This window comes from Herpailurus yagouaroundi, unplaced genomic scaffold (genome assembly GCF_014898765.1).
Source record: "Herpailurus yagouaroundi ecotype Mexico unplaced genomic scaffold, PumYag 28, whole genome shotgun sequence".
NCBI lineage: Eukaryota > Metazoa > Chordata > Mammalia > Carnivora > Felidae > Herpailurus > Herpailurus yagouaroundi.
Genome location: NW_024412376.1, coordinates 20772150 through 20784706, shown reverse-complemented (window position 1 = coordinate 20784706; position 12557 = coordinate 20772150). Strand labels below are relative to the sequence as shown.

The 12557-nt window shown below is 38.0% G+C and overlaps 1 protein-coding gene across 1 annotated transcript in view; it reads right to left on the bottom strand.

The window, feature by feature from the left end:
- Positions 1–2710: 2710 nt before the first annotated feature.
- HPF1 (histone PARylation factor 1) overlaps positions 2711–12557 on the bottom strand; it is a 29590-nt gene continuing 19743 nt past the window's right edge. The window contains exons 6-8 of the mRNA XM_040470774.1: positions 10010–10097; positions 5155–5327; positions 2711–2949 (exon numbers count right to left, since the gene is read on the bottom strand). Coding sequence (XP_040326708.1) covers positions 2818–2949; positions 5155–5327; positions 10010–10097 — 393 coding nt within the window. The 3' untranslated portion in view covers positions 2711–2817. The remainder of the gene's footprint in view (positions 2950–5154; positions 5328–10009; positions 10098–12557) is intronic.

Here is a 12557-nt window from a genome sequence, read left to right as displayed (position 1 = left end):
GCTCTGGGTCTTACAGTCTCTCTGCTGCAACCACTCTGCCATTGTAGGCACACATAATATGCAAATGAGTGGGTGTGGCTGTTTCTCCATAAAATTTTATTTCAAAAAACGAGTGGGCCAGATTTGGCCCTCAGCCCGTTTGTTGACCCCTGGTCTAGGTCACCGAATAAACTATGAGATTTAGGTAATGGGAAGGATCATCTACATAGATATTGGGTATTTGTCATTGTGAGGACACAGTTTGTAGCACTACCTGGATAAAGTTTTAGAGCTTTTATTGATTTCCTTGGGTGTATCTTTCTCCATATATTTGAGAGGTCATCTAGAAAGTTATTAATAAGCTCCAGGAGTGAACTTAGCTAAATCTGAGTTGGATAGTGATTTTCTGTTAAATTCTTACTGGGTCAAGGGGCTTCATTCATGAGTAAAGGCACTTAGAATGTATGGGTTCGCAGAGAAAAGTAGGCAGCATTTAGAAGCTACCATAGCTGTTGGATGGCCACATCCCAGGAGGATAAAAATATTTAAGCAAACTAGGTTTCAGTGGACTGTGCTCCAGTGAGAGAAAAAGAAAGGTTCGGTATTGTAAGGAGCTTACTCTTCAATGAAAAATTGTTCAATAGTTGGAAGGTCAGTACCTCCTGAAATGTTTCCAGCCCTCTGATACAAGTTGGGAATTTGAGACTATAAATCCACAACTATAGTATCCAAATTATAACGGCCATATTCTTGGCATTGGTTTCCAATTGAATCTTGGCTGTTGCACCCAGCTTTCTGAAAATACACATTCATGTTAGGTTTGTGTAAGGAATGGATGAAAAGCTGATCTTTTTTTTGTCCCCCTTCATTCTGATTTGTTCCTTGATAAGAAATCCTGTTTGAATCTGTATTATTGATCACAAGAATGCATATTTTTAAAAAGCTAAACTGTATGAAACTATAGGATCAAGAAATGGCAAAATTTAAGGAATCTAGTATTTCAAGCCAAGCAGATTGGTTTGATATAAGGTATTTGAATTTGAATAATCAGTATTTAAAAGATTTAACTATTTTTAAATACTGTCCCCAATATTATCTTAGAAACTAAAGAAATCTGAAGGAAAAAGCTCAAGAGCTTCTAAAATGTTCGATTAAGACCAAATGTGATTCAGTCACCTTTTCTAATCAAAGTATGTATGAGCTAATGTAATCTTTTTAATATAAACCAGCTAACAGTTCAGATGGGTCCAGGACCTACAGATTCTTATGAAGCTGAAATGTGGCAGTTCTTTAAAACCTCTTGATACTTCCCCATCAGAACTATAAAAGTTCTGGTACAGTAATGTAAGGGAAGATAAAAAGATCTTTCCAGTTTGGTGAAGTAAGCGGTTACATAAAACGTCTCTAAGAAAGCATCTTAATGGCCTACAAAGGCAGCATGTGGGCCATGGGAAGGAAGAGCAGATACTAGGTATAGGCTGTAGTAGACATTTTTGACCGAAGACATTCTGTTGTCTGAGAAGAATTCTTAAGGGCATCTCAAAGTAGTTTCCCAAGTCTTGCTAGTGTGATTTTTATCTGGCATCCAGCAGTATGGAATAAGGTCATTTTATTCAACAAATACATATATATTCAAAGGTTTGCATTACTGAGGGAAATATATACTGATAAAATGTATGTTCTTAAAAAGCTTATAGCCTAAATGGGAAGATGAGACAAGCTACTCGTATTAAAAATCCTGGCTGAAAGTGTTTGCTTATAATTATCTCATACTTTAGATGAAAAAGTTAAGGATCTCAAGTTATTTTAAGGAGGCAGCTGACAGAGTAAGTGAATTTGGAGACTGGCTGTTCAACAAAAGTTCTTTGGGTAAGTCAAGTCAATCTTCTGCAAATGTGGGGGTTATTTGAGGACCTAAGGGCTTTCTTACCTTTAACTTCATAAGAAGGGGGAAAAGTTTATATGCTCTTCAGCTCAATCCCCAGTTTGCTATTTTACATTTCATGGTTTGCTATTTTTAAAGTGAAGGACATTTTTTCAGGTTTAAAGAGGATGTGAGTCTGATAAAACACAGTTGTATCCAGATTTGTACTAGAAATCCACTGACAGAATTTGTAAAAAACCTTAAAATCTAAATTAATGGTCTAGTGATTAGTACACTATACTGTATGTCAGTATTCTCTGCTATATTGATTAGTAAATACAGTAAGTCCAAGAACCGCTTTACAGAATATACCTAATAGGTACCCAGACTACATATGAATCACTTGGATGAATCACTGTTAAAATGCAGCTGTGGTACGTCTGGGGTCAGGTACCTTCCAAGTTTGCTTTTCCTGTGTCCTCCCCACCACCCCACCCTCCTTTTTTTTTAAGAAAGAGGGAGGAAGGGAAGAAGACAGAATCTTAAGCAGTGCTGAGCCTGACGCACGGCTTGATCCCACAATCCTGGGATCATGACTTGAGCTGAAATCAAGAGTTGGATGCTCGACTGAGCCACTCAGGCACCCCCATAAATGCAGTACTTAAAGCTATGGATGGCTATTAATTCTAGTCTGAGAAATAAATTTTTAGTGCCCACATGTTAAAGGCAGTAGACAGTGACTTCCTGTGACATGTCAGAGGACAACCTTGGTTGCCTTTCACATGTAATTAGGGCATCACCATTTAGATGACTGACCGTCTTACAGCACAAGAAAGAAAAAAGCTAGAACTTTATACAAGTTCTTAGTAAATATTTCCATCAATTTATTTTCTGTATTCCTTAAAAACAAAAAATTCACAAGTTTAACACTTATGCTTTAAAATATTGTACACCAAAAGAAAGCCAATTCTCATTCATGCTGCAAGTTGGTCTATGTTCTCTTTACTTCTGTTTGCCAGATGATCTTCAATAATTTCTGCAAAGAGATTCCTCTTCAACAGATTATATGCAAGAGGTAAAAGCTGGCCAGCAACTTTATGAAAATACTGAAAAACAAAAGAACATAACATTAAGCAAGAATATAGCAGATGCCCTACTGAGTAGCAAAACAAGCCCTGCAAAAGCTCGTTTAACAAAGCATACTCTCCCATCCTTTCTCAGTTGACGAGGAACAGTAAAATGACACAGGCACTTAGCATTCTGTCCAAGAGGCAGTCTTTAGTTCTAAAAGACTGATGGCACATCTTGAAGAAAATTCAGAAGAAATCTAAAAATTGTAAGTTTCCTTATTCCCTTAGATAAACCTTAGATAAGGTTTATCATCCTTTTTACTTGCCCCAAACTATATGCTCAAATGCTTTTCCCTGCTCTAGTGTATCCCGACCAGTTAAGATTTTAAATCATTATTTTCCCTTAGTTGATACTGTAAGAATAGGTATGCTGGATTTGAGTTTTCAAATCACACTTATTCCCTCCCTTTTATCTTCAAATTCTCTCTCCTCCACACACCACGGAACCCTGCTCCACCCCTTAAGTCACTGCCTTAGGTTTATCAAGTGACTTGACTACTGCTATTACATATACACATACTTGAAGAGAAACTGGCACTGCTTTTGTTAGAACACTTAACACTTACTCTATGCTAAGTACTGTGCCAAACCTGTTCACATGTTCTTCAGTTCTCACAACCATTTTCAATTACAGTGATTCATGCTTGTTGGGAGGCCTGGCATTATTGTGATTGGCCAATGACTGTGATTCTGGCTGTTAAACATTTTATTTTTACTAATAACCATATGTAAGGTAGGCAGAGAAATACAGTAATACGGTTTAGAGCAGAGTTCTCAAAATAGACTCCCTTGCCCAGTGGATCAGCTTAACCTGGTAACTGGTCAGAAGTCCAAATTCAGAAGACTCACCCAATAACTCAATCAAAACTGGTGGGGAAGGAGGAAGGCAGTACACCCATCTGTGTTTGAACAGGCCCTCCAGGTGGTTGTGATATGTGAAGTTACAGAGCTGCTCGTTTAGTCTTGGTCTTTACAGCTGTCTACAGAACAGCTTGGTAGGTGACATGGCAGGTTAAATGAGGAAGGTCTGTGCATGTGTGCAGGCATTTTATAGCTAAGGGACACAGATACGACAGTGTTGGAAAAACTGCCCAGTCTTACACAGCTACTAGGTGGGGAAGATGTAATTTAAAACCAAACAGTTTAGTCCCAGAAATAGGTTACAGCCTCTACACCTTTAGGCAGCTATGGTGAATAAACACTGTGTTAACTGTTAAGTAGGTTTTTCCTATTGAATAAGCAAAGTTCATGATAAAAAAAAAAAAAAAAAAGAAAGAAAGCAAAAAACAAAAAAACCCTCCTGTTTTAAATAATTTCATTTAAAGCCTATTTTAAGACACAGTAGCCCCCCACCCTGCCCCCATTATTCACAAGGGTTAGGTTTCAAGACCCCAGTGGATGCCTAAAACTATAAACCCTATATATTCTATGTTTTTCCATAAATTAGGCATGGTAAGAGATTAACAAGAATAATAAAATAGTTTCTATTAGGATATATGGTTATAATTCTATATGAATCTGGTAACTTTCAAAATACTGTACTAATCCTTCTTATGATGATGTGACATGATAAAATGCCAACATAAGATGCAGTGAGGTGAATGATGTAGGCATTGTGATGTATAGTGTTATACATCACTATATAGTGATATAGTGTTAGGCTACTACTGTCCTTCTGATAATATCTCAGGAGGATCATCTGCTTCTGGTCCACAGTTGACTGTGGGTAACTGAAATTGCCAAAAGTGACACCGGGGATAAGGCGGGGTGGGGGGGTGGAATACTGCAGTATCTATTCTTCATCCAGGAATTCAAGTGTAACAACAAGTACCCCCCCCACGGCAGAAAAACAAACGGAGCCCCAGGAAAGCTGTGTGTACATACCCACACACATACCCAACTAAAGGGCATATATAAGTAAATGCATATATAAGCATCTAATAAGTAAATTCACTTAAATGTAAACCTGAAGGCAAATAATCTTGGTATCCACCTTTGGCAGAATACAAGATGAGTTTGAAATAAATGTTTTCAGACATCTGCTTATCCCAAAGTTCATTCTGAACCATAAGCTGTATTTACATCCTACCCATGCTCATGCTTGAGTGTGCCCATATGTGGAGCAGGGTGGGGAAAGGAAGGAAGGTCTGGCGATGGTTGGGAGGTAGAAATTTTACTCACGTGTGAGCCATAGCAAAAGAGATCCGTTCCCAGCTCAAGCCCCATCCCATAATCACATTCATCGTTAGCGAACTGCACAAAAGTCATCATCTCCTGAATGGGAGCAAAAGCTTTTAGTCTGTCCTCATCACTTGGTGCCTCAACAATTGTCTTGCAAATTTTCTTGAGGTTGGCTGTAAGAAACCAAGAATATAAAAAGATGATCACCCATCATCAAAGGTAAAAAGACATTAAGTTGGGTTTTCCCTGATCAGTTTTTGTACAACAGATACCACTTTGGGTGGCACTATAATTTAGAATGGCAATCTTATAATTTCTCTTAAGATAAAAATGGCCTAACGAAAAAGATTTTTAGCAAACTGAGACTATTTTACCGTGGATCTAGTTGTGACCATGATATGTAAGCTTTCAAAGATTTTCAGTAGCTTAGTCCATGGATCAGCAAACTGGACAAACCTGACCCACCCTGTTTTAACTGCCCTCACACTAAGAATCTTTTTCCATCTTAACTTGTTGGAAAAAAGCAAAATATATGGCACATACAGAGACCTTATGTAGCCCACCTCCAGGCTAGTTCATATTAGGAATTGGATTAAAACAACAAAACATCAAAATAGACCATAAAGTTTACTCCTTTTTGCCCTGTCCTACGTATTCTACTAAAAAGATACATGCATAGAAAAAGACAACAATATAAGAAATCCTTGCCAAGGGGCACCTGGTTGGCTCGGTCTGTTAAGCATCTGACTCTTGATTTTGGCTCAGGTCATGATCTCATGGTTCATGGGTTTAAGCCCGATGCCAGGCTCAGCGCTGACAGTTCAGAGCCTTCTTGGGATTCTCTCTCTCTCCTCTCTGCCCCTCTCACAGAGGAGTGCGCATACACTCACTCTCAAAATAAATAAACTTAAAAAAAAAATCACTGCCGAATTAAACCCTTACCAAACTGTGATTTGATATAAGAACATAGATAAACGTTAGAAATTTTCTCTAAAAAGTCAGTGGTTTAACATTTTTGGGAGAGCTTTCAACTTTTTTTTTTTTTTTTTTTTTACCACTTTCTGGATGCCAGTGTGCATCAGATCTCAGGATACATATGAGAATGAAGGTACTGAACAGTATCTAATTAACTTCCTTCTTGACAGACTATACCTTTTTGACAAACTACTTCCATGAGGATAATCCAATAATGAAAATAATGGATGTTACTTAAACCAACAAAGATACATTTCTAAACCAAGTGGCTCCTATATTGGGGGGAGAGGAAAATTTGTTAGAACATGAACAGTCACACCTAAGCATGGTACATGATTTTAAGTTGTATGTATAAGGCACAATATTCTATTCATACTACCTATTATTAAGAGTGGTAAAGAAATACTAGGGTTTTTAACCTCTGAATATGAATATGTTTGACTCAGTTGCACCAACTGTACAGAACGTATGCTGTATGTGAGATCACAAAATGTACTTTTGTTCCTTTTCCCACATTTGGTAGATCCGTATCACACTGACCAAATTACACTCATCACCTATGTTCCCGGCTATAAATAGGTGACATATTTATTGGTTTGAAACTTTTAAAAAGATTTTATATAAACTTCATAAGCTTCCTTTTCTAGAGAAAAAAATCAGTGCCAATCATTTCCAGGAAACAGATTAGGTCTCCATCAAAAACCTTCTTAAGGATGGAAAACAAGGGGTTCCTTCCTGCACCCAGGGAAGATGTAGCTAACTGAGACCTTAGAATCTCACCACAGTGCTCGAGGCAGCCACTACAACTCAATTAGAGTTGGCGTGGAAGCCAAGACCTTCATATTTAAAGTTTATCCCTTTTCTGATGTCTTCTACTTTCACTTCAGGCAAGTCATAAATGGACTACAAAAGAATAAGCAATTTATAACAATTACTGAGCTACTAAAATATTAAAGAACAGAGATGAAAATACTCAGCTCTCCACCAGTGTGAAGAAAAATATGTTCTTCCACCAATAAAAACTTCCACAAAATTTCACTTAACAGAAGCCCAAACTTAATACCTAAATGAAGTCTTAAATTAACTACTCAAAAATGTCTTAAATGTTACTATTCAAAACAATGATTTAGGAGCTTCAATACTTATCTTATCCTTTTAAAAAAAATTTTTTTTAATGTTTATTTTTGAGAGACAAGAGATCAAGTGTGAGCGGGGGAGGGATAGAAAGAGAGGGAGGCACAGAATCCCAAGCAGGCTCCAGGCTCTGAGCTGTCAGCACAGAGCTGGATGCGGGGCTTGAACCCACAAACCGTGAGATCATGACCTGAGCTGAAGTCAGATGTTTATCCGACTGAGCCACCCAGGCGCCCCTTATTTTACCCTTCTATTACCACCAACTGGAATACCACCACTTGAGCCAAGCCACAGTGGCTGTGCCAAAGTAAAAGTCAGACTAGCTAAGCAGTTATTCTTCAATAATTTTTAAATAAAAATTTTTGAGAGAGAGCACATGTGTGTGTGAGCAGGGGAAGAGCAGAGAGAGAGGGAGAGAGGGAGAGACTGAGAAAGATATTGAGAGAGAGCGAATCGTAAGCAGGCTGCACACCCAGTGCAGAGCCCAATGCAGGACTAGATCCTACCACTAGGAGATCAGGACCTGAGCGGAAACCAAGAGTTGGACGCTAAACCGGCTGAGCCACCCAGGTGCCCCTAGCTAAGTAATTATTCTTTAGTTAGCAGCAAGCACTTTACAGTCAGAAAGACCCAAGTCTGAAATCCAGTTTCCACGTGAAAATGGAAATAAGACCTACTTTAAAGAGTGGAGTGAGGGTTACTATATATACATCAATTGATACAGTCTATGATATTTATGAATTGCTCAATAAATGGTTATCTTTATTTTTTTAAATTTTTTTAATGTTTGTTTATTTTTGAGAGAAAGCACAAGCAGGCGAGGGGCAGAGAGAGGGGGAGACACAGAATCCGAAACAGGCTCCAGTCTCTGAGCTGCCAGCACAGAACCCCGACGCGGGGCTTGAACTCAAACACTGTGAGATCATGACCTGAGCCGAAGTTGGATGCTTAACCAACTGAGCCACCCAGGCACCCCAATAAATGGTTATCTTAATTGCCAGGTTAGAATGTTATATTTAAGCAGCTTCAAAAGGGAAACTGTTTGGAACAGACTACACTGTGATCTCCTGAACACTGTCACACATTAACATACTGCCAGTCAACTATACTTCCTGCCACAGTTACCTAGGCAAAAGCAAGATGGTATTAGGTCCCTAAAAAAAAAAAAAAAAAAAAAAAAAGAAGGAAAAAATATGTATTAGGTCCCTAACTTTATTATGCCTTGCTGCACTTCTCAATCAAAAATCATTAAACCACAGAAGGATCTAATGTCTAGAATGGTAGAAAAAAGTAGAGATAAATAAAAATGATCTTGGACATAATATAGAACCACAACCAGAGGAGGGTAATAAGGTTTACTCCAGGGTCCTACAATTTAATACTTACCACGCCTTAAGTTTTAGTGACTCCTGTATCTACAACATTCTCAGCCTTTCCCAAACAAGACCATGATTCTACTTTATAAAGCTGCAAATGCACTAGCACACAGGTAGGCAGAAGATTAGAGCATAAGCAGAAGACTGAACAGTAAGTAGCTAGAGCCTATATGCCTTCCCCATTACAGATGGATCACCTCTGACTTCAAAGAGGATAGGAACAGAGTAGCCTGTCCAACAAATAAAGCGTGGGCTACCTATGTAATTAAATTTTTTCTAGTATCCATATTAAAGAAATATGTGAAACTAACATTAAGATATTTAACTTAACCCAGTATATCCAAATAGTAGCATTTCAACATATAATCAATATAAAAAATTTTCAGTTTTTAAAGTTAAATGAATTAAAATCAAGCAAAATTACAAATCTAGCTCCTCAACTGCACTAGCCACATACAAAGTGCTCAGTAGTCATGTGTGGCTGGTGCTTATCATATTTATTATATAGCTCAGCCATATTCATTTTCCCCATAGAAGTCCCCGAAAGTGGTAGGGGCATGGCAAAAACAGTTACACATGAATAGTCGTGATAGATGACATTCTAATCTTGGCTGGAGACTGCACAACAAGGTTTGAGAACAGCTGCTTTAGAGAACTGATTAAAAATGCAAATTTCCAAGTGCCAACCCCAGAGACTATAAACCAAGGTGCTTAGTTCTGTTCTGAGAAATGGATGACCAATATTATATGTGTTGGGCAGGAATACTTGGTTCTTCCTTGAGGAAGTGCGAATTCTGCTTTCTCTCTAAATTATCCCTCTAAGAAAAGGATGGTAAATAAAGGAATGCCAACAAGGCTCTTCAAAGTAAGGGAATGGAGGAGAGGAGAAAGTTGAGAAGTGATTTTTTCCCCCTTTATTCAAAATAGCAATAATTAGATTTTGTGTATAAACAGTCCATTTTCAAAGAGTTTTTGTACTTATAAACAAAGTAGTTCAGGATCTTGGGCTTCTGAAAGCTAAACAGTCTTATATACAGGTGAAAATTTTTTCAGACTGGACTAAATTTTGGGCAAGCACTATGCTAATAAGCACCTTACACACGCTTTACACTTCAAACATCCCTATACATGAATGGTATTCACCATTATTAACCATTTTACAGATGAAAAAGACAAGGTTTAGTGAGGTTAAATAATTTGCTTGAGGTTACACAGCTATAAACCCATTTTTAATTCAGACGTGACACTAAAACCTGAGCTTGTTCTTTATCCCTAAGATTTAGTGACTGTCCCACAAAAGGCATACTTACTTACCTACTTCTCAATAGAAGGAAAACCTTCCTCATATGTTTACATAAGAAATACATTACCATCTGTTTCAGGGAGTTCTCTGTACCCAACATCATTTTTATCTACTGGGACAACCAAGCCTGCACCATGGAAGGTCTTTGTCACAACCTAAATTTAAAAAAACATAAAATCAATTGGTAAACAGACAAAATAGACATGATAGATAACAACGACAAACTTGCCAAAATAAATGCATACACACAAACCCTCAACACTTTGCAAAAATTTTTAATGTTTATTGATATTTTGAGAGAGAGACAGAGCACAAGTGGGGGAGGGGCAGAGAGAGGGGGAGACGCAGGATCTGAAGCAGGCTCCGGCATCTCAGCTGTCAGCACAGAGCCCTGAGCTGAAGTAGGACACTTAACCCCACTGAGCCACCCAGGCACCCCAAACCCTCCACACTTCTGTCCAAATGTAACATTGAATGACATTTTATTTCAGTAAATTTGGAGTCCACAGCAAAAATTTCTTCAAAATTAGCTAAAAGTCAAATCCAAGAAGAAATGACAGAGCAATGAAAATGGCTTTTACTAATCGTGGCATCCACACAGAAGTCTGTAGCCTGATTTGATAAGGAGGAATGCCAATGCATCGTATCCAGAAGAGGCAAGCCAGAATATTGTTTCCTCTTAGTTCCATGCATTTTCTAGGTAGGAAGCATAAGGAACTGAGCTTAAGAGGACAAGGAATAGTTTCTCTTAGCAGGAAAATGTGGTGGAACAGAATTCCTCTTGTCCATCTTGCCAAGTTCAGGTCCCCCATTTGCACCTGGAAAATTCAAGCTTGTTTTGCAAACTTCCCCCAAATAGAGCAGTTTCCAGTTTTGTGGTGCCCTTTCCAGAAGCACAATAACATAACTAGTGATCTTTTATTAAGCGGTAATCTTCAAAGACAAAACAGGCTCAACCACAACTACCACCATAACCCTTCCCATCGATATTCTTCTTTTTATTCACAACAGTGGCCTTATTAGGTCTTTCCTCAACAAAGCAACCACTTCAAATGTTACACTTATTTGTGCAGGCCAGTGAAAATTCCCAAGGCCGAAGGACACAAGCCCAAAACTTGTTCATTTTAAAGTCTTCCCACCTAAGTCTCTATATCTTAAAACCTATTTCATATTTCACTCAGATGACCCCACTCTCTTGCACCTTTCATTATCTTTCTTTTTTAACATTTTTTGAAATGTTTATTCATTTTTGAGAGAGAGAGCTCGCACGTGCGCATGCAAGTGGGGGAGGGGCAGAGAGAAAGGGAGACACAGAACCTGAATGAGGCTCAGGCTCTGAGCTATCAGCACAGAGCCTGACTCTGGGCTCAAATTCACGAACCATGAAATCACGACCTGAGCTGAAGTCGGACACTTAACCGACTGAGTCACCCAGGCACCCCTCATTATCTTTCTTAAGTAACAGAAGGGACAGATTATTCAAAAGAAGTTCTCAGGAAACAGCTCACCATTTGGAAAAAACAAAGTCATATTTATATCTTACTCTTTATACCAAAATAATCTGCAGTTGGATTTCAGGATTAAATGTAAAAATAAAACCATAAATCTACTAGAAGAAAAGGCAAATATTTTTAATAATTTTAGAGAAGATTTATTTATAGATTTAACTACATAAAATTTAAAAAGTCATGTAAAAATCAAGAATAAAAGATACTCATAAAAAATACCTGCAATATATATAATAAAAATAAGATTAATGTGGCGTGCCTGGGTGACTCAGTTAAGCATCTGACTTCAGCTCATGTTATGATCTCACGGTTTATGAGTTCAAGCCCCACGTCGGGTTCTGTGCTTAGAGCTCAGAGCCTGGAGCCTGCTTTGGATTCTGTGTCTTCCTCTCTCTCTGCCCCTCCCCCACTCATGTGCTTGCTCGCTCTTTCTCTCTCAAAAATAAACAAACATTAAAACAAGATAAGAGTAATGTCTTCAAACTATAAAGGAGTCTTAAAAGGAAAAGACTAACATCCAAATTAAAACACAAGTAAGAAAATGTAAATTCCAACCCTGACAGAAAAATGGCCAAAGTTCAAGCAGTTCACCAAAGAAATACAAATGGCCAGTAGATAAGTGAAAAATATTTAATGTCCTTTATAATCAAAGAAATGCTTATAAACGACATATCATTTTACGCTCATGCAAAAGGAAAAGGCTAATAGGGACTGCTAACACACAGCAGTGGCAAAAGTATAGGGAGAACAGGCACTCCTACATTGCTGGTGGGAATGTATGTACCCTCGCTTAACTTGTAGTGGGTAGTTTCGCAAACAAAGAAAATAAAAACTCCACAAAATGAAAATAAAAACTCCAGCAAAGAAAAACGATACACACGCAGCCACTTTAAATGACTATGGACCCGGCAATACTACATCTAGTAATTTCTGAGGAAATAACCAAATGAGTGTGCAAAGAAAGGTGTAATAGTTATATATGGCCAGGTGTGTCCTATTTGTGAAGTTTTAAGCAACCTAAACTATGAACATAGCACAGTGATCTACAGTCACTCAAATATTTATGAAATGGATCTTCAATTTAGCAATATGAAATGATAATCAATT